We start from the raw sequence: 24,328 nt of genomic DNA, 5'->3' as shown, positions 1-24,328 counted from the left end.
TTCAAATTCACATAAATTAAAATTAAAATTATGAAACGCATGCTCCCAAACACGAATCCGATATTTGGTAAGAAAAATTGATTAAATTGAAAATATACTAAAATTAAAAATTATATTAAAAAAAAATATGTAAAATTATGAAGAGTACTATTATCCATTCCCTTCTCCTCTACCAAATTAAGAATAATATTTTGACTGGAAAACAATTTACACCATTTATCATATATATATATATATATATATATAACATAAATTTATGAATACACTATCACATTTGAATTTGTACCGAAAAAACATCAATTCAAAGATCACGATAATAACAAATTAAACTTTACTCATACATCGAACTGGAACAGAAACACAAAAGCAATTATATAATCGACTTTAAAGGCGTCCAGCATACTTATAAAGTCGACTCTAGAGGTTTTAAAGGCTTAGAGCATAATTATATAGTCGATTCCTTTGGAATCAAAACAATGCATGGTAAATGCATAGTCGGGTCTAATAGCCACCGGCAGGAGACACCACCGGAGCTCGAACGGATGGAATCTTGCATAAACCTTCGACCGCGGCGTCATTGTCCGGCGAAAATCCAAGGACGGGGAGCATCGCCTGCCAGCACTCCGGGGAGACAGCGTCGATGGCTTCGCAGCACCAAGGGCTGAGACCCTGTCCCTCACTACGGAAAGAATTAACAATCTCAGTAGAGCAGCGTAGGCGGACCTCCCCAATTGACTGCCGGCAGGTCCCTACATACAGGTCCGGAACAAAGTCAGACGTCGGGGGAAATTCCCTGGCCTCGCCGGCGGCGACCACACAGCAACATACTGCCAAGCAGAGAAGTAAGTTTTTGCAGAGACCCATTTTGGCTTTCAAATGTAATTTCAATCAATGAGTCAATGACGATTAAAGATCAGAGGGATTGATGGGGAGCCGATAAAGAAGGGTGACAGTGGCTTGCATGGATTTATAGATGAGTTTTTCCGGTGAAGAAATTGATTAATTAATATGCAAATAATCAACGCTATATTTAATTATTAGTGTTATTCATCGTGTGTATTATGCATTGTTCATTCTATATTTTTGGTAATAGGTTAAAATTTTGAAGCTTGGCATTCAATGGGGGAGACCAGAAAGTAGGAATCAGGGCTTGAAGTCAGGTTAATTATGTGCATCATGTAGGAGTTGCAAAATTAATATATTTGATGTATGTAAGTGGGTCAATGCTAGCTTTTCACATGAAAGTCCTTAATTTCTCTTTAAATTTTTTTATGGCACTAAAGTGTTTAATTAATTTTTTGCATTCCTTATTTGTGGGCATCAAAAATTTATTTAAGTTTATTTTAAATATCTGCTTTGTAAAAATATCGTTTGGGAGGATTGCAGCAGCTTTAATAAATTTACCACAAGTAATACTATATAAGGTTTATAATGCACTAATTGATCTCACTCGATCTATCGCGTTTACTTTTTTCTGACACACTTTTAAATCCACTTATATAAAATGTAAATGTAATTATGTAGGGCACCAATTAATGCATGTAAAATGTTAGCATGTCACATTTGTTGCATTATAAAATTTATATAGTGTCTCTATTTCATGCAAATATATATTTTCAATTTCAAAATATTTATCACTGTCATGACCTAAATAAGAATAGACATGTTAAAATAGGTCAAGTGACTAATCATCAATTTATTTCTTCATGATCTATTTATATAAAGTAGCTTGACTTAGTTATGACCATCCTCGGTTGGACACGAATTGGCCCATTTAATTACCTTGAGATATTCTTATTTTTCTTTACATTTTATGCTCATGTAATCCACATATAACAATTATTTTAAATGAATAATCTATCTCTTTTAGTGTTTCCAAATAAAATTGTATCAAACCTACCAAATCCAACCTTTTGAACCAAGAATCGACCCCTTTGCAATTTGATTTGAAGCATTGTAGATATGGAGAAATCATACGAGGGATTTCCCCCTCCACATGTCCGTGTGTCTATTCCTAAATTATACACATATTGAAAATGGGCTTCCCTCTTTACATGTCTAATAGTAATGAATATATGATCAATTTGTCATATATCTAAAATCTAAAATACAGACACACGGATACATGGAGGGAGAAATTCTCTATATAATTTCCCATACATGTGTTAGTCATCACCCATCACAAGTATTCGAATATTTAAACAAACCGAGATGAGTCATGTTTAATATGTTTTAATAGATAAATCTCTCCATCAACATGTGAGAGATCGAAGTAAAAGAGATGAAAACAACCATTGACAACGGTAGCAAACCAAATTTCAAATTGAATCTCAACGTTTTCATATTTGTATTTAATTTTATATTAGCAATGTCGACATTGGATTCAGCTCGAGGTGCTGACAAAGAGGGAATGGCAGTTGTTAGCTTTTGTGTAATCCCAAGAGGGGTGGTGAATTGGTATTTAAAAATTTTTTTCTAGGTCAATTAGTCTAGCAACAGTATTACACAACCTAGGGGCAGTCTAAGTATATATGTAATTATAGATATGAAATATTTACCAATATTTAAAGCATACAACGCAATTTCAGTATTTCTCAACTCAATGCAATTCTGTGTCTATTAGATACGCAGTATATTTAGTAAGGAAATTAAATCAAGCACACAGCAAAATATAATGCAGGAAATGTAAAAGTGACACCGAATATGATATCGGGATTCGGCCAATTCTGCCTACGTCCTCGCCTTGACACACTCGCACAAGGATTACACTAAGGCTCACTTAACGAGTGGAGCAGCACCTAAACAACCAAATCAATTAGCGCAGGGCTGACCTCAACCTTTACAAACAATCCTTACCAAACTGGATTATCACCCCCTCAAGCCATGCCTAGAATACAATAGTATTTTCACAATATAACCGGTACAGTGATTATACTTCTCAATCAAGTAGATATGTACCAAAATATAGCACTAACAAATATACACTCACAGATGATATGAATTTAATGCTCAGGTGAGATCCAGTATGTAAACTCTTTAAAATGTGTGAGTGTATGTATATGTGAGAGTTCAACCTTTGATTCAAGATAAGATATTCAACACACAAATAATCAAAGGAAGTTTAACACAATCCAAACCATATACCTAAAGGATATACTAAATATATAATACAATAGATATTTCGGATTGAAGCTGGAAAAAATAATATCAGAGATAATATGCAAGCGTGTGTAAAATAATATTTTTGAAATTAAAATCCACAAGCTTGATGAGTCTTGCAATCAAGATGCAAAGACTCACTAGCTATAAGGGTATTCCAGCTCACAGATTTGTTTAAATTGGGGGAAGACCCTAACTAAGAACTCTCAATGAAAATAATCAATTAATAAGTAATGAGAGTTTTAGTAATGTAAAACACTCAATAACACTCTTGGGAACTTGATCTATCAAGGGAATAGCAAAATAGAGAGTGGATGGAACTAGTATGAGCTAAATGGGATTTGAAAATTTGAGAGAGTTTTCCTCAATGATCTTGCTAATCACTCCTTGTTTTGCAAATGAGAAGATATATATAGGCAAGGGCAAAATTATGACCGTTGGGGACTCAATGGGCATTATTTAAAAGATTTAAATGAGTTTAATATTTTAACCCTATTTAACCCCTTTAATTTTCAATAAAAATTAATTTTACCCAAAGATTTGGGTGCCCGGCCTGAGGTTTGGGTGCCCAAACAGACTTAGTCACAAAACCATTATTGCCCGAATTGATAACCAGTTGGCTGAACCAAAGTCAGTAGCATTTTGTTCATGGGTTCGGGTGGCTAGTTCCAAGTTCAGTTAACCGAACCAGCCAATTCAGTCACTTGAGCCCATTTTGAATGTAATCGTTCGGGCGCCCGAGTAGTTGAAAGGAACTTGGCACAGGTTTAGGTTCCCGAGGAAGATACGCCCAATATAGGTTCGGGTGCCCAAAACATGAAGTCAACATGTTGACTTGTTTAGTTGCCCAAGCCGTTTTACACGGCTTGGGTTCGGTCGCCTAAACCCTCTCAACCTTTTTAATTTAAGTCCATTTTATCTCAATTTTGATCCCCTGATTGTAAATGATAATGGGGGCTTATTAGTGCATATGTGCTGGGACCTAAGGTCTTTTCAAGTACGCCCAAAAACCTAGCATCGGTCAATCGAATGGTACCCTAAGGTCATTTGGTCCTTATGGTCTTGTTGAGCATTAAATCCTATCATGCATGCAGATGCATTATCATAGAACATATAAACTATTATAGACCAATTAAAAAGGAATGCAAGTACAATAGAGAATAGGTCTTCATTCTTTCGATTCTTCAGATGCCATAAATGAAGCTTGATCTTCATAGTCCATATGGCTAGCTTGAGTTCCTACCAATGATGCATGCTAAGGATAGACTTGTTCAAGAGGCTTAGTGCATAGGTGAGAAATATTGGTTTTATCATAATCAAAACAGGATCACACTCATAGAGTCAACAGTAGTCCCTAGACACAAAAAAAAAAAATAGAGGTTTTAATGAAAAATTGGTCAAATAGTTAAAAAAAGGAATCGCTGCCTCATTTTTTAAAAAAATATAGGGAAAATAAAGAAAAACCTTGCAAAAAATCTGCGAAATCATAAAATGAGTTTGGGAGTATATTTGTGTGAGGGAAAGGTATTAGAAACCCCCCCCCCCCCCCACAACACTCATTCACAAATGATTTACCACAATTATGTAGGTAGTGCCTTAAAAAAGTAATGAAAAAAGAAATAAAATGTTGTAGTATATGACTCATATTGAGTGGAACACATGTACAGAAAAAGTAAGCTGATGCCAAAAATGAAGCAGAGTGGAGTGTAGTATACCGAGCAGAACGACCGCATCAACCTTTTGGGCTTGTAATTTATTATTTTATGGTTGGGACGATTAATAGGTTAGGGGTGTGGGGGCAACCCCCGCAATACGGTACAAGGGTATTTGAGGAATTTTTCTAATACCTCTGTATGACTAGGGTTAGTATAAATATATACATATGATGTAATCCTACTTTGATAGAGTGAAATTCAGTTACCGCTCACTTCTATGGATGTAGGCATGCTGTCAAACCACATTAAATTTATGTGTTTTTGTTACTTTATCTATCTCTTTGTTTTTTGTACTATTCATCATAATTGTCACACGTTTCACAAAAATTGGTATGAGAGCACAGATCATGATATCTAGGATTTCTTCTGCAAAGTTCGACATGGTCAAGTTCGACAAATTTGGAAATTTTGGATTATGGCAGAGGAGGGTCAAGGATTTGTTAGTGTAGCAAGGCATGGTGAAAGTGTTATATGGAAAGCAGTCAGAAAGCATGGATGAAATAAATTGGAAGGAATTGGAAGCAAAGGTTGTGGCAACTATTAGACTTTGTCTGGCTAATGACGTGATGTATCACGTTATGGATGAGGAATTATCGACGGCAGTTTGGTTGAAACTGGAAAGTCAGTATATGTCCAAATCATTGACAAACAAGCTTTATCTTAAGCAAAAATTGTATGGTTTTAAGATGTCAAAGGGCTCATATCTAGACCAGCATATCAACATATTCAATTAGATCATCAGTGATTTGAAGCAAGTTGATGTGAAGTTCGAAGACGAAGACAAAGCATTGATGTTACTAAATTCCTTATCTACTTCTCCTACATACAAAAATTTGGTTACAACTCTAATGTGGGGGAAAGAAACTCTCGAATTGGAGGAGATCACAAGTGCTTTATTAGGTTTTTTTCAAAGGAAGAAAGCTAGTGATGAGAATGTACAAGGTAAAGGGCTTGTGGTGAGTGTCAACTGTTAGCTTAGGTGCAACCCCAAGAGGGGGGCTAAATTGAAAATTTAAAAATTATCACCTAAGTTGATCAATTTATCAGCAATATTACACAACCTAGGGTCAGTCTATACAATCAATAAATAAACATACACGTGCAATAAAAATAAAGTGCGAAAAAGTAAACAATACACGCAATATGTTATCGAGGTTCGGCCAAATTGCCTATGTCCCCACCTTGGCTACACTAGCACAATGATTCCACTACGGCCCACTTAAATGGGTGGAGTGGCACCTAATACAACATGCCTTACCAGGGTGGTGCACCTAACTTTCCTAACTAGGTCTAAGTTAGTTCGGGACTATTCCACAGGTCTAGTCTCCCTCTTCAGGCCCACACCTGGAATACAACAAATGATATGAAATTTTTGTACATGGAAATATGCTTCTTCACAAGCAGATATGTACACCAATATAACTCAAGCAATATTGCAAGGACGTATGATATGTAAATATGTTCAGTGCTCTAATGTGTGCTAAACACTGAAATAAGTGTAGATAATCAATCTAGATCAAGAGTGTATATCTAAGCAAGATTTGAAACACAATATGTGAATATCACAAAGTCAGATCAAGCTTTCAAATATGCTAGCTAGTTGATTCAAACAAATTCAACAAGATATTCTCAATGTACTAAGCACAAGGAGTGTTTGAATGCAAGTTTTGAAAATGATTTTGCACACAAAAAATTATAAGCTTAGGTGTCTTGCAATAACAATGTAAGAACCACAACCTTCCAAGTCTTCCCACACAAGATTTATCAAGTTAAATCAGTGGAAGAACTTGATGCTTCTACTCTCAATAAAATCAACCAAACAATATAATCTAATGAGAGTATAAGCAAGCTAGATTGGACACAAACACTTTAGAAATTCTCACAACACTTGAAAGATCTAAGAAAATGAAGTGTATGGGTGTTTTGGAGTAATATAAGCTAAAGTAGGATTTTTTTATTTTGAGAGAGTTTGGTCCTAATCAATTTTGCTAATCCTTGCTAATTATTACAAATGAACATGTATATATAGGCAAGGAGGAATTTTTTACCATTGGGGATTCAATGGGGATAATTAGAAAAGTTTAAAATAGGTTTAGAAAAATTAACCCAATTTACCCTTTTTAATTTTTAGTAAAAATTAATTTACCCAGCGAGATTCGGGTGCCCGGTCTGAGGTTCGGGTACCTAAATAGACTCACTCAAAAATTCACTTTTTAAAGGTTTGGATGCCTTAAATTAGGGTTAATTGGCTTAACCAAAGTCAATAACATTCTGTCCGAGGTTTGGGTGCCCGAAGTTAAGTTCAGTTAACCGAACTGACCAATTCGGTCGTTCGAGGCCATAATGAACGTGAAGGTTCGGGTGCCCGAATAGTTGAAAAGTATTCTGACACTGGTTCGAGTGCCTGAGGAAGATACGTTCAAAAAGGTTCGGGTGCCCAAACAAAAGTCAATAAGTTGACTTGTCCAGGGTTCGATCGCCCGAGCACTCTCAACATTTTCAATTTAAGTTCAATTTTGTCCTATTTTAATTCCCCTGATATAGTGAATGATAATGGGAACTTATTAGTGCATATGTGTTGGGACATAAGGTCTTTTCAAGTTCGTCCAAAAACCTGGCATCGGTCGATTGAAGGGTGCCCTAAGGTCATTCGGTCCCTATGGTCAATCTACGGCATTTCTGAGCATACCTACCTATCATGCATGATGCAAATTATTACAAGCAATAGGTGTACAGTCCATAATTAAATTTGCATCCCAAAATGAAGAAGATGAATAGAAAAAACAAATTACAACACATATTTCTTCATTCTTCTACTTGATCACCGCACGCCATCATGATATATCTTTCAGTTTGAGTATGCGTGCAAGGTGAACCTGCATGCAAGCCTTAGTACAACAATCAGTACCAAGAGTATTTATCATGATCAAAACTGGGTGTGACTTATCAGGTCAACAGTAACTAGGAACGTGGGAGAAACAAGTCCCGGAGTGGATCAAGTAACAATAAATCTTGGTCTAAATCTAGGAAGAGGACGGACATACAGCATTATAAATTTGGGAAAAAATAGCACATAAAACAAGATTGTCCAGAGAAAAGGAAGGGGAATACATAGAATAAATAAGGTCCATCAAAGTCTACGAATGTAGTGGAAGAAGAAGACTTAGAGAGCGGTGATGGGGATATGCTTTATGTTTCATCCAGTACAAGTTTTCTCACAGATTCTTGGATTCTAGATTCAGCATGCTCCTATCACATGACACCCAATAAAGATTGGTTTGACACCTATAGGTTAGTAAATTATTGTTCTGTTTTGATGGTTAATGATGCATCATACAAAGTTGTTGGAATAGGAAATATCAAAATTAAAATGTTTGATGATGTTGTTAGAATGTTGTGTGATGTTAGACATATACCACATTTAAGGAAGAATCTGATTTCATTGGACACTTTAGATTGTAATGGGTTTAATTACAAATCTTCAAGTGAAGTAATGAAGGTGAGTAAAATTGTCTTAATAGTGATGAAGGGGCTGAAACTAGCAAGAAATATTTATACATTGCTAGGTACCACAGTTGTAGGTGGAGTTGCTGTTGTAGAGTTTGAGTCACATAGTACAGTCTTGTGGCATATATGGTTAGGTCATATGGGTGAGCATGGGGTGATAAAGCTTCATAAGATAAATGTATTGAAAGGTCTCAAAACATGTAAGCTTAATTTCTGCAAGTATTGTGTTCTTGGGAAACAAATCAGGGTGCAGTTCAATATAGCCAGACACAATTGCTGAAAAAGCTCGGTGCCTCAAGTTGAAAGTAAGGCTTGCAAAGAACTTCTAGGAAGAAGTAGTGAATATGGCATGTTTCTTGATTAACAAGTCATCTAGTGCAACACTAAATAGGTAAGTAGAAGAAGAGGTGTGGACAAGCAGCGCAATAGACTACTCTAGTTTGAGAGTGTTTGGATGTCCAGCCTACACGTATGTTTCTAGTGAGGAGAGTGACTCACTCGAAAAATGAGCAGCTCAGAAGCTATCCCAAGTATATGAGTTCTATCGCGTAATATTCAGCCTAAAGGTTAGATCGTCTCATCAGGGAATGTGGTTTAATCTCAAATTTTACGTTTTTCCAATCGAAATTAAAAAGTTACTAAGCTTAGTTCAAATTCAAGGTTTTTAGGATTGTTTGAGATTTCTTTTGACAAATTAAATGAACATGCAAATTAAACCCTAATCCTAGCATGCACTGAATTAAATAACAAGAACGGAAACCCTACGTCTAATCAGGCAGACATCGAAACACGCATTAAACTTCAGAATAAAAAAGACAGTAACTTTAACATGTAATTAAAACACGCAATAATAAAGCTCAATTAAACACAAACATGTGCAATAAAAACCGAATCTTTAACAAAATTAAGAACTTGAATCAAGTCCAAACTTAAATGCAAACACAAACTCAACAAAAATTTAACGCTTTAACAACCTAAACGATAACTGAACACGATAAAAATGAAAACTTTAATAAGGCTAACCCTAAACTAAATCGAGCTTCAACAGAAATTAAATTTTAAAAAAGACAACTAATTTAATTTCTAAAAACAAAAACAATTTTTTTTCTTTTTGTATTTTATTATTTTTTTTTTTAGAACCAAACTGGACCTTACTAAACTAATTAAATAACTCTAAGCATTAATTAAAATTTAACGCTAAAGTTAATTGAGAGAAAGCAAATAAATAAATAAACTTCAAAAATAATAAAAATCCTAAACAATATTCAACTAAGTAATAATAAAAAGAAAATATGAGAGAGAGAGAGAGAGAGAGAGAGAGAGAGAGAGAGAGAGAGAGAGAGTAGGGCTAGCAGTGGCAAGTTGTGCAGAAGTCTGGAGCAGTTGGAGAAAACAGTAGGAGAAGGGCTGCTCGTGGTTCACGAGTGTGGCTACAGTGGGTGTGGCTGGACCTTCGGGCCTTCACCAGTAGGGAGTTTGAGGTGGCTGGGCATGAGGACCTTCACGACGGTAGCTTTTGGTTAGGTGTTGCAGGAGGCTTTGCGAGCAGCAGGGGAGTGCACTTGCAGTAGTGGAGTACTCAGGTGGCTGGGAGAGAAGGAGCTTCTTGAGGTGGTGCAGAAGGAGGGCTCACGGAAGAGTAAGAGACTAAGGGAGAAAGAGACTAAGGGAGGAGGGGAGAGCCAAGAGAGAGCTAGAAGAGAAGGTAAAAGAAGGGAAAGAAAGAGAAGAAAGAAAGAATAAGGGAGGATGAGAGAGTAAAGAAAGGGAGAAGAAAGAGCTGAGGAGAAAGCAAGGAGGAAAAGAGGTGCACTGGGGCTTGAAGAAGAAGAAGGGAAGAGAATAAATTTATAGGGGGGAGGGTGCTTGACCTACCCAGCGAACCCAAGAGCACCTGGATCAAAAGACTCGACCCGGATGCATGGCTGGGTCACATCAAATAATTTTATTTTTTTTTTCTTTTCCTTCTTTTTTTGTTTCTTGGAAAATAAGGGTGATTTTGACCCTTCTGAAGCCCGTTTCTCTCAAAACTCAAAACACGGAAGTTATAGAAAATCTTCTCATATTTCTTCAAAATTTTGAATTGTCTTAATCGGAGCTTGGAGGAAAAAGTTATGTATGAATTATGAACTAAAGCTGGTTTTAGCTCTGGATAATTTTTCTACCATCAAAAAATGCCAAAAATTCATAAATTACTCAATAAAACCCAGAGATTATAAATAGGACACCTTGTTAAAATATTGATAATAATTAGGTAGTTAATTAAAAATATAGGCTCTAATGTTTTGCTAGTCTCTAGAAAATAACGTGAATGAATTTCAAGGTGGTATCCACAATTACTAACTCTAACAAACATGTAATTAATGCCCATGCAACACTGACGGTAACCCCGTAACAAAGTCCATGGATATATGATCCCACTTCCACTCAAGGATGTGGAGTGGCTGCAACTGTCTTGCCAGCCTCTAGCGCTCAACCTTAACCTGCTGGCACGTCAAATACTGCTTCACAAATTCAGCTATCTCCCTCTTCATGCTGCTCCACCAGAATGACTCTCAAAGGTTCCGATACATCTTAGTACTGCCACGATGCACTGTATAAAGAGATATGTGCGCCTCTTCTAAGATAACCCTCCTAATCTTCACATATGCAGGTACACACAATCTGGTACGGAATTTGAGAGCTCCATCATCAGATATACTGAACTTCTTTTCTTGTCCATCCTGCACCTTCTCTATCAATTCTACCAACTCTGCGTCAACTCTGTGTTATTCCTTTGGCCAGCTTTAATTCTTTCTTGCAAGGTAGGCTGTAGCACCAGGTTGGCAATAAATGTTTGGTGACCATCCTCTACTAGCTCTACCCCGAACCTCTCCAAGTCCATTTGAATTGAATGCTGAATCTCCACTGCTGACATCGCTGCTCCTGCTACTTTCCACCTCAGTGCATCAGCAACCACGTTTGCTTTTCCTGGGTGGTAGCTAATAATGCAATCATAATCCTTAATGAACTCTAGCCATCTTCTTTGTCTCATATTCAATTCTTTTTGGGTGAAGAAATATTTTAAACTCTTATGATTGGTGAAGATTTCACATCTCCCCCAATAAAGGTAGTGCCTCCAGATCTTTAAAGCATACACCACTGTAGCTAACTCTAAATCATGTACTAGGTTTTTCTTTTCATATTCTTTAAGCGTAGGAAATAATTTTCATGTACTGCATCAACACGCACTAGTGGCCTTTCTAGGACGCATCATGGTATATCACAAAACCATCCTCTCCCGATGGAATAAATAGTACTAATGCAGTGACCATCTATTGCTTTAACTTTCGAAAGCTCTGCTTACAATCGTGAATCCATTCAAATCTCATATTTTTTTTCTCGTAAGTCGTGTCAGTGGACCTGAAAATCTAGAGAAGCCATCCACAAAATGCCAGTAGTATCCTGCCATATCTAGGAAACTTCTGACCTCCTGAACATTCACTAGTCTCACCCAACTCACCACTACTTCTATTTTACTCGGATCAACCGATATGCCGTCTCGAGAGATCATATGTTCGAGGAAAATAACCTGCCTCAACCAAAACTCACATTTCTTGAATTTAGCGCATAACTTCCTCTCCCCTAACACCTGCAAGACCAGCCTTAGATGATCCTCATGTTTCTTAAAACTTTTCGAGCAGACCAATATATCATTAATAAATACCACAATAAACTAGTCCAAATACTGATGGAACACCCAATTCATTAAATCCATAAACACTGTCGGTGCATTAGTCAATCTGAACAGCATTACCAAAAACTCATAGTGCCCATACCTGGTTCATAAAGTTGTCTTCAAAATGTCCCCTGCTTTAACTTTCACTTGGTGATATCCCGATCGAAGATCAATCTTAGAGTAGACCTAGGTCCCCTAGAGCTGATCAAATAAATCATCAATTCTGGGAAGATGATATTTATTCTTGACTATCAATTTGTTTATTTCTCTATAATCAATGCACATCTTCATAGTCCCATATTTCTTCTTTACGAACAAGACTGGGGCTCCCCATGGCAACACACTAGGCCTGATAAACCCTTTATCCATCAATTCCTGCAATTGGTCTTTCAATTCTTTTAGTTCAGCTGGAGTCATACTGTACGATGCTTTAGATATTGGTGCCAACCCTGGTAGTAGATCTACGGTAAATTCAATCTCTCGGTCTGGTGGTAAGCCAGGTAATTCCTTTGGAAAAATATTTGAAAATTCTCTGACCACTGTAATATCAACTTGTTTCAATTTTTCCTTTGGCAGCTCTTTTATGTAGGCTAAATACCACTGGCAACCACCCTGAAGCAGTCTCCTCGCCTGAGTAGCTGACACTAACTGTGGCGAGGCGCACACAAGTGAACCCACTAATCTAAATTCTTGCTCACCTGGGGGGTCTAAAAATCATTTCCTATCGATGTCAATCTATGCTGGCGTACTTAGCTGACAGCCGATCCATACATAATATCCAATTGAACCCCTACATATCTAATACCACAAGATCGACTGGTAGTACTTTCTCCTGAATACCTACCGAAAAATTTTTAAGTATCCTCCTACACCTCATTATTAATCTAGTTGGTGTGGCTACTAAATATTCAACATCTAACAGTTGTGCCTCAACCCCAACTAATTTAGTATATCATGATGATACGAAAGAATGGGTGGCATCTATGTCAACTAAAATAATAAATTTATATGGTAAAATAGTAAGGATACCTGTCATGATGTCTCTAGCACCCTCAGCATCTCCCAGCGTCAATGCATAAACCCTCGTCGGTGCTGTGTTCCTCTGCTAACCTCCACGAGGTGCCTAGTAACCACCCCGAAACGGTCTGTAAGCTGGTGTGTGAGCCGACGATCCCTGACATGACCAAGCCCTATGACTAGGTCCCCCACACTAATAGCAAACGTTTTCTCCCATTCTACATTCACCTAAATGTCTCCGGCCACATGTAGCCCTGAGAATCACCATGCCCCATCATTTGCCTCTGGCCTCCTCCGTACTGGTCTCCTCTCCATTGGCCTCGGCTGGAACTCGCCTGAAATCCCAAAGGCATGGACCTCTTCCTCTAGCTCGGTTCTCATACATCTTTCTATTCACTCTCCTCTACTAATGTAGCTCTGTCAACTAGTTCAGAGAAGTCCTGCACTTTTAGAACCACCACCTGTTTATATATTTCTTGCCTTGGCCTCTTTCAAACTTCCTCTACCGCATATTGTTGAACTATCAACGACCCCTGAGTCAAACTCAGAAACTCTTACACTTTAGCCTCTCTGATAGTGGTGGGAAAATATTTGTCAAAGAATATCTCTCTGAATCGGCTCCAGGTCATAGGCTCTAGTATGGGTCTCTACTCCTCCAATAACTTCATGGTCATCCACCATCTCTTGACCTCACATGACAACTTGTACATGGCATAAAGGACCCTCTACTCATCAGTGCAGAGAAGCATTGTCACTACTTTCTCCATCTCCTGCATCTAGTTCTCAGCAACTGCATAATCAGTAGCTTTTGAAAGCGTTGGAGGGTTCATCTTTGTGAACTTTTCTATCGTACACCCCTAGGTTGTAGTTGGCCCTCCCTACTCTTTGGAGCTCCGTGCAATCTCAGCCATGACTTGTTGAGATACGCTGTGCAAAATAGCATCAGAGTCCCCGCTGCCCATGCTAGAGGGTCCTGCTCTATCATTGCCGCTAGCGCGAGCACTACTACCTCCTAGGTTCATCCTATAATAACACCAAACCATTCTGAGATTCCAAACCTCATAATACTATTCTTACATTAATCTAACAAAAATACCTTCATACCTCCTATTACTAATTTAAGGTCTAGTCCCACCATATAGAAATAGAAACCGACGATAGTTTACTATGGTTTTCCTAAAATCATCACCCCAGGAAAAACATAGAAATCACCCTGAAATTATTGCTTCCAAACTGCAGAATAGAACCCTAAATTCTCATCCTAATTCCTGTTGGCCTAGTTAGGCTTACGACTCTTGATTTTGATGATAACAAAGTAAGGCTATCTAATTTGCTTCAAAGTGGTGATATTTCAGTTAATAAAGGCAAAGTGGATTTCGAATGATAAAAGGGACAATTCCGAAAGCTCATGTCAAAATTTAGATCAATTAAAGCTTAGACCTCAAAATGACATATCTTGAAAGCTCACAAGGATCAAGGAACATGGAAGGCCCTATATCAAATAAATGATCCATAATGAAAGTTCAAAGAATTTTGAAAGATCAAAGACCAGCGATAAAGAGAACTCAAAGCAAAGAAGAGTTAAATCAGTTTTAAGAACAAGCTTTGTAAGTGCTTCAAGTATGATTCAAGTATGACTTTTCATTTTGAAACTCATTAGGCAAACGAGACTTAGAGACCTTAGTTTTAAGTCTTGGAACTTGTTTTTCAAAGAAAAACAAATTGATATTCCAAGATTAAATAAGCAAAGAAGAGAGAGATAAAAAAAATGTTTTAATATAAGAAACAATTGTTTGATAGGCGACTGACTGCACATGGGCAATCAACTGCCATGTTAAAGGACCTTAAAAAAGCAGACAGAAGCATGACAGTCAACTGTCTAGTGCTTGACAGACGACTGTCAGTGTAAATTGAGACGACTACTTGTGTTTTACCAGTTGTCTGTCACCCTTCTGGTCATATAAAAAACCCAGTTGTTCAGTGATAGGGGCCTGACTCCATGTTGACAAATGACTGCCACCTTACTGTGTTGTGCATTTTATACATGTAATACATAAACAGTCGACTGCCAGAGTTCTCACAGTCAACTGACCCGCGGTAAAATTTAAAAAACATAATGGACATATTTTGAAATTTATAATTGCTTGGGGCTCAAACTTATTTAAATCTTAGACCTTACTCTAAGTAAACTTGGGGAACAAGTTAGATACTTTTCTACACCTATAAATACACCCAAGTTGTATTGATTCAATACACAAGAATTCAATTCAGCATTCAAAATCTCTCTGAAGTGTTCTAAAATTCTCAAAGCTCTCTCTTACTCTGAACTTGCACGAAGTTTACTGAAGTCTTGCTAATTCTCTTACTAATATTGTGCTACAACTACTAATTCTTTCATCTATTGAAAGAATCATACGGTGAAATACTTCTAGAGTTTCAATCTGAATTTCATATTGTGAATTACATTGAAGTATATAGTTTTGAATTGTACTAATCAGCTATTTGAGGAGCAATTCTTTGTACATTTATTTGATTTGTATCTTGTAGATTGACAATTCCAAGGATTGTTTGGATCGTTGGTTAAGTGAGGGGATATCGCTTAGAGAGGTAGGCTCTATCCTAATTGAAGGAGTGATTGAATGAGGGTACATCGTTTGGAGAGGCGGCCTCTAGCCTACTGAAGGAATGTATAAACGGTGTTGTTCCTCCCGGCAAAGGAACTGGTTTTAGTGAATCCTTTGGTGGTTTACCAAAGGCGAGGACGTAGGCTGGGTATAAGCCGAACCTCATAAAAAATCCCAGTCTCACTCTCTCTTTCCCTTACTCTTTATTTTCGGCACATTTAAATTGCGTGGATGATTTAATTTCTCAATCATATATACTACGTATATTTGGAAATCAAGTAAACTTAAAGTCTAATTTTGATTTAGGTTGCGGAAACTGAAAGGGAGTACGGTGGTTAAACCATACTTTGCAGAAACCATACGAGAGTACGTTACTTGGTTAACATCCCAAAGATAAAATTACTGAGAGTTTATTTTGATTCTGAATTTTGGGAAGAGTGTGAATGTTTTGTTGAATATTAAATTGAGAAACAAATTACATTCTCTACAGGAATTAAAAATTCATATACATAGGGTTGCAAACAAAATAACCATCTTGATTAGATATTGTGGTTGATTGGAAAAATTGTTTGGTTTGGTTGATTGATTGTTTAAATACTTTATTGGTATATGGTTGTAGATTGGATATTATTTTAAGTATTGATTGTGTATTTGGTAAATCAACAAAAAGTGAAGAATACATTAAAAAGAAGTAAAAGAAATTTTCAAATTCAATTCACCCCCCCTCTTGGGACTACATCTTAGTTTTCAATTCCTAATATTAACTCACTGAAATTCTTTTCTATCCAAATTTCTTTCTTTCTCAAAAATCCATTCCTATATTATGATATTGTTTTTCACTGTATTCTAGAGTCTACGGAAACCTAGCAACCTACACTCTAATACCAAACTATAATGACCCAAAAATTCATACCATTTTATATATATATATATATATATATATATTATATACTATGAAATATTCTGCTCTGATACTCTTGATAATACCTACTGGAAAACACCTATGCAGCGAAAAATATAAAATTGTACAATTATAAATTACAATACTAGAATTTAGTATTTTCCCTAAAACATATACACATAAATTTTACATCTCCCCAGCAACATTTACCATAAAATCCTGGAATCTACTTAAAAAAAACATTCCCTGAAAACACTTACCCTGCAGACAGGGCAGTGCAAACAACCTCTCTACCTCTGAGTCTGATATGCTCATCTACCTAGATCACCTGAAATATTTAAATCACTAGGATGAGACAACTCTCAGTAAGACGAAATATGTTGTTACTAGTGTGTGGTAACTGAGTTTGCATGAATAATATACTGATAAATAATTGAACTGAGATAACATGTAAAATAAAATATTGTGTAACTCACACCTAGGTGATTTAAAATATAACTGTTTCTGAACTCACTATTTAATAATACTTTTCTAATCTGTATGTAAGTCTGCTAATTTCTATAAATCTATATATATAAAACGATGAAAACTTCCCTAGATGGTTATATGTTATGATTTAACCCCTCATGACAAGGTTGTACAGCCCATAGGCGGGACTTAACACTGGTTGGCCTACTAGGATAAGTCAACTGAAACTCTATCATCATTAAACCGGCCGCCTCAACCCAGAATACTGGGGAGCCTGCAATCCCTCCTAAGGCACAGTAATTGACATCTCCATCGTCATACTGGCCACCTCAACCCAAACTTCTGGGGAGCCTGCAATCCCTCCAAGGCACGGTTGATTGAAATCCACACGCTATCTGAGATATATGGTTGCACTCTAATCTAAAATAGTTACAGTACCGTACTTTACTGACTAATTTGATCCATCAGGGCCTGATACTATATAATACTATCCTATATATGTATCTTACTGTTTTACCATGATTCTGTAATAACCACAACATTTTACAAACTGGTCTAAATAATTGAATAACTAAATATTTGAATGGTTGAATATCTAAATAACTGAGTATCTGAATGTTATGGTTTTGAAATCTGTATATCACGGTATTCTATAAATGCTATAAAATATATTTCTAAGCATATACTGTAAATCATGTTATATTGAGAGCTGTTTTAAATTTGTACTGATCTGATATTAACTCATGCCACACAACTAAATAAATAAATATCCCATATTCTGAAATCTGTATTTTCTTGTAATAAAATAATTTATGAACGGTATATTGATCTGGAAAACATATAATTTATTACCTTTAAAAATTTGTAAACCATATTCCAAAATAAATAAACTTTACTGTTAACAACTTCTAAAATTACTAGCATAACATATTTCCCTTATCTAGCAAACTAAGCTCGTCTGCTAATTTCTAACTCACACCCACAGCGTTCATAATTCCAAAATCATACCTGGGTTCTTGAGATAACACTCGCTGGGATCCTTAACCCATGCCTGCGGTGTTTGGAAGCCCAAACCTTGAAATCATAATACCCTAGTTTAATCATCCCAAACACTAGTATATCAATATTTAATACAAAATCTAGGCTCAAAAAAGCCTACTAACCAAATAAACCATAAATAACCCACTTACCCTAGTTTTAGGATGGTGCCCAAACTTCTCAAACCAAAATTCTGCTCTAGCTAAGTTGTAGAGACTCTCCCTAAGATCAATGTGATAGCTTCTGGTCGTCGAAACGGTGAGAAATAGAGTCGAAATCTTAGAGAGAAGGCAGAGCAGTCGTTTTCTAGAGAGAGAAACAAAAAGAGATGAAATTTCTCACTGGAAATGTGATTTTTGCATATTTATAGGTGGTTAGCCACGTGGCCTTGTCGACAAGATACGTGGCCTCATCGATGAACCGAAGAAGGGAGTTTGTCGATGAAGGTGAAGAGCTCATCGACAAACCAATAGGTCTGAATTACCCCATCTTGGTATCTCTTCATCGATGAGACACTGAGACTCGTCGATAAATTGTATAAGGGAGTTCGTCGACGAAGCCAGGGCGTTCATCGACAAACCCAGCTTTGCCCTTTTAAAATTTTCTTTTCTCTCTATTATTTAATTAATATAATTTTCAGGTCCCTACACCTTGAGTTGCCCAGAAGTGTATTGTAACGACCCGAAGAATAATGGTATTTAAATAATAAAAGAAAGGGAAATGGAAACCGGAAACAAAATGAGGCAGTCGACGACATTGCAATTTGGAAAGGATAATCCCAAGAATTTTTCAGCTTCTCGTCGACGAGGGTACAACAGGAGCTCGTCGACAAGGCTAGGATTTCGTCGACGAGAAGATACCGAGAGAGGTTTTGGGCAGTTTGAATTTCGTTGACGAGGAGTGGGTTTCGTCGATGAATTTTATACAGGACTCGTCAATGAGGTGACGTCGCTCGTCGACGAATCCTGCAGTATAAATAGTAATTAAACGTAATTTTCAGTCATTTTTCTTGCACAGAACTTTCCTTTCTCTCTCCCTACAGTTCCTCCTCCTTTTCTCTTCGATTCCGGGCCGAATTTCCACCGGTTTGACAATCAGAAGCCACCACGATGCTCCTGGGAAAGTTCTCTATAAGTCTACCCGAGCGAATCGTCAGTGGGACTAAGTTGGAAACCATCCCAAATCCAGGGTAAGGCTTTCTACTCAATATTTGGATTTTTGACAGTTGTAGAAAGTGATATATGCGTAGAAATACTAAAGTTTAGTACTGGGAGTTTTCATTTTTTGGGTGTTGAACGGGGAACCCTGCAAGTGCGGGACAGATTTCCGTAGGGGCATTTGAAGAATCAGGTAAAGAGATAAACTAAGTTAGTTCTTTTTTAGAAAATGTATGTATTTATATAGCATTTGATTTCGGAAAAGTAAATATTTTCATATATATGATTTATATTTAAGAAAACACTGTTGAAAATGATGGTATGTTGAATATACGAAAAACTTGTTCAGTGTGGCATGAGTAGAAATTGTTATAAAATACTGTTATCTGGAAATGTGATTATGATACGGATTTTTATAATGAAAAACCAGCGTACGGGCCGAGATTTTGATATATTTTTCGGCGTATAAGGCAAGCTATGTGTATGATTTGTCGGCGTACGGGCCGAGCTATGTGTATGATTTGCCAACGTACAGGCTGAGTTATGGATATGGTTTCCAGCATACGGGCTGAGCTATGTGAATGATTTGCCAACGTACGGGCTATGCTATGACTTGCCAGCGTACGGGCCGAGCTATGGTAAAATGTGTAATGCCAGCGTACGGACCGATGATTTTCATGATATACATATATATGCAAAATGATATGATTGAATTGATAATTAATGATATGAAATATCCATGTATCACAGTTTCAGTATATGTTATATGATATCAGAACCTAATTGGCTTGGTCTAGGCTAGCACTTGCACGGTACCATTGCTATGTGTCCATGGTCTTCGTGATCATGATATTTGTGTTAACGCCGCTGTACGGAGTGGTGTGAGATTGGATGGTCGATGTGGTTTTTAAGAAGTGTGTGAGCGCCCCTGGTGTACGGACTAGGTCTGGCAGACCCATCAAACTTACAGACTATACTTTTGACTTGACAATGGTCGGCCAACCATTGCTAGGTCCCGCCTTCGGGCCACACAACCCAGTCATATGGGGGTAATACATGACAACAGCCAGCTAACCTATCAGGAATGTTTTTGTATTATTATTATATAAGATGAAATATGTTTATGAAAATGCAGTATGTTCTGCCATGTTTTGATGATATATATATATATATATATATGTTTTCCCAGATTTGATAAAACAGTTACTAAATATGTTCTGTATGGTATATGTATAACACAGAATACTCATGTTGCCACACACTGGTATTAGTTTATTTCCCTTACTGAGAGGTGTCTCACCCCAAAATTTTATAAACTTTTCAGGAGCCCCAGATAGGAGAGAGCGGGAAAAGCTCCACTGATCTAGAGCTGTTGTCTGCCCTTTTTGAAGGGTAAGTATTTTGATAGGGTCGGATATATTTTGTTGAAATGGCCCTAAGACATCTTTTTGGGTTGAGTGTTGTGTATATATGTGTACAATGATTGTAGTTACTCTGGTATTGTGATGTATGGTATAATGAGGTAATTGTGATAATATGTTTCCTGCTGCTTAGGCTTCCGTTATGTGTTCTGATGTATCCCTGGTACCCACAAGTCTAGGTGGATTATGATCTGCTGATCTGGGATTTGTGATATTGATTTTATTAAAAAAAATGTGGAAATTAAGCAGGTTGTCATACGTATGCCACATCCTTCCCATGTTGCACCAAAACACACCCATGCCCTTTTTGAGACACATCATTGTAAATCACAAACACATCATCTCCTAATGGGATAGTTAAAACCGGAGTAGTGACGAGTCGTTGCTTCAATTCTTGAAAACTCTACTCACAATTATCATTCCACTCATACTTTACATTTGTCCTCATCAACAGTTTCATAGGACCTGATAGTTTAGAAAATCCTTCCACGAACCAGCGATAGTACCCTACCAAACCCAAGAAACTCCTAACCTCTTGAGCAATCTTCGATCTCGCCCACTCCTCTATCACCTCTATCTTACTTGGGTCTACAGAAACACCATCCCCGGATATCACATGTCCAAGGAATGCAACTTTCTCCAGCTAAAATTCACATTTTCTGAATTTAGCATAAAATTTCTTTTCCCGTAGCACCTGGAGTACCAACCTCAAATGAGTCTCATGCTCCTCGGGACTCCTTGAATAGATCAAAATATCATCGATAAATACCACCAAAAACTAATCTAAATATTCATGGAAGACCCTGTTCATCAGGTCCATAGATGTAGTAGGAGCATTTGTCAGTACCATACCTAGTTTGGAAAGCTGTCTTCGGAACATCCTCTAATTTGACTTTCACCTGATAATACCCGGATCGAAGATCGATCTTAGAATAGACATGTGTTCCCTAGAGTTGGTCAAACAGATCATTAATTCGAGGTAGTGGGTATTTATTCTTAATCGTCACTTTATTTATTTTTCAGTAGTCAATACACATCCTCATTGACCCATCTTTCTTTTTCACTAAAAGCACTGGTGCTTCCCAGGGTGATACACTAGGTCTGATGAATCCATTGTTTAGTAATTCCTGCAACTACTCCCTAGGAGGTCTGAACACTACCTCTTTCTTATAACAGTCAATATTGGCGTGATTGGAAGCTAGCCAGTCCATTCCCAAAATCACATCAAACTCATGCATGTCAAATACTACTAGATTGGCGAGTAGCATTTTCCCTTGATTGGATAGTCTTTAAGCACTTTTCTATATACCACTACTATTTTTGTCGGTGTGGCCACAAATAATTCGACATCTAATAGCCGAGTTTCTACCCCACACAATTTAATATTCCCCAAGGATATGAAATAATGTGTTGCTTTTGAATCAAATAACACAACAACTTTATTTGAAAACATGGAAACAATACCTGTCATCCCGTCACCTGTATTCTCTATGTCCCTCGATGTAAGACTATAGACCCAAGCTTGGGCAATGTTCCTCTGGTAGTAGCCTCAGGGCGCTTGATTACCTCCCCGGTATTGATTAAGTAGGGGTGCATTGTTCAATGGTACGCGACAGTCTCGTAAAATGTGGCCAAGTCTACCACACTGAAAACAAGTACTTGATCCACTCTTACATTCCCCCGGATGCCTTTTGTTACATCTAGGGCAAATAGGGTATGATGGGTTACCTTGAAATTCCTAATTTCCCATCTCCCATCTCTAGCCTCCATTGCTACCATGCCTTCTCCAAGGCCCCTGACTTGCACCTACGTGAGAACCAAGAGGCATGGGCCTCTTCCCTTGGCTCTATAACCCTACGCTTCTCTGCCGACTCGTCTATACTACGGTGACTTTATCCACCAGCTCTGAGAAATCCTACACCTATAAAACCGCCACCTGCTCATAAATCTTATGTCTCATGCCCTTCTTGAACCTCTGCACCTTTTTGGACTCATCTAGAATCATATATGGGGCGAAGCGAGACATTTCAATGAACTTGGTTGCATACTACTGCACAATCAAGTGCCCTGGGTTAGGTTTAGAAACTTCTCCACCTTAGCATCCCTAGTGGAGGCGGGGAAGTACCAATCAAATAATATCTCTTTGAAGCAGTTCCAAGTCAGTGCTGCAGGTACTGGCCTCTGCTCCTCAAGTAGCTTCACAACTAACCACCACCGCTCAACCTCTCCCATCATCTTAAATGTGGAATAAAGGACTTTGTGCTCAACAATGTAGCACAGCACTGCCAGTATCTTCTCAATCTCCTGTATCCAATTCTTTGCAATAGCTTGGTCGGATCCTATTGAGAAAGCTGGGGGATTCATCCAGGTAAAACTACTCTATGGTGCAACCCTCATTAGCTGGTGGGCAATCCTATTCCCTAGAGTTTCGTGCAATCTCCGCTATGACCTACTGAGCTACACTACGCAGTACTTGATCAGAATCACTGCCACCCATGCTGGAAGCCCCGACGTTGCCACTACTTCCAACATTTATGCTGTTAATCCCAGTGTCCATCCTGAAAATAGGATAGAAAATAATCTTAGAATCCTATATCATAACACAACCAGTACAATCGTTTAACTAAGATACTATAAAATACACTCTATCCTCATATTAAAATACTCGGGCTATCCTAGGAACTTCCTAACTTATACAAACAATCAACTTAGCATTCAAATTTCCCATTTCAAGTCTCAATCTCACTGCTCAAAAACAAAAATCGTCGATAATTTGCCATGGCTTTCCTGAAACTCTCGTCTCAGGAAAATCACAGAAGACCGTCACTAAATTTCTGCCTCTAGGTTGCAAGACGAACCCAAAATTCAACTTTAACATCCAATAATGACTTACTAGATTCCTAATTTACCTATTTTGTAACGACCTGCTAATCTAAACATATAATAAAACATATTTAATAATAAGGTTAACTTGAACCCATGGGTAACGGGGACTCATTTGACATTCATAGCGGAAACCTAAGTAATAGTAAATATAAATCACATTTTCAACCACACAATACACAATAGACAATACCAGAGTCAACTATAATCCCAAAACATTGTGTTTATATACAATCTCCCAAAAATACAAAAATAACTCTAGTATCACAATCTCCTAATCCTAGTTCAAACTTACCCTCCTAGTGGGGTAGTACAGCCGACTCAACGGCAGCCATGATCCGCCGGTCTTTCTGGGTTTCTTAAAAATTAATTAAGTTTAGGGGTGAGACACTTCTCAGTACGGGAAAATAAACTAAATACAGTTGTGTGACAACATAAATATTTAATGCTATAATACATGTACAGTACATTTCGTATGCTGGAAAACATTCATCATATCATATTGGAATAATCTTTTACTTTCATAATTTCTAATAATTCATACTGATCATGGAAGGTCTGATATAACTGATAATATTGAAAATTCACCAAGGATGTATAGCTAGTTGATGTCATGTATTACCCCCTATGACGGGTTGTGCAGCCCGAAGGCGGGACTCGACAATGGCTATGGGCCTGCCACACCCTGGTCCGGACTTCTAGGTGGACGTCTATAACTCT

The 24,328-nt window shown here is 37.5% G+C and overlaps 1 protein-coding gene across 1 annotated transcript; it reads right to left on the bottom strand.

Moving 5' to 3' along the window:
* Window positions 1-501: 501 nt before the first annotated feature.
* Window positions 502-864, bottom strand: LOC131160768 (egg cell-secreted protein 1.4-like). Its single transcript, XM_058116651.1, has one exon. The coding sequence runs from the start codon at window positions 862-864 to the stop codon at window positions 502-504; it is 363 nt and encodes a 120-aa protein (XP_057972634.1).
* Between the last annotated feature and the right edge of the window lie 23,464 nt (window positions 865-24,328).

Source organism: Malania oleifera, chromosome 7 (assembly GCF_029873635.1).
Source record: "Malania oleifera isolate guangnan ecotype guangnan chromosome 7, ASM2987363v1, whole genome shotgun sequence".
Lineage (NCBI taxonomy): Eukaryota > Viridiplantae > Streptophyta > Magnoliopsida > Santalales > Ximeniaceae > Malania > Malania oleifera.
Note: the sequence above shows the minus strand (reverse complement) of the source record. Positions and strands in the feature narration are given on the sequence as shown.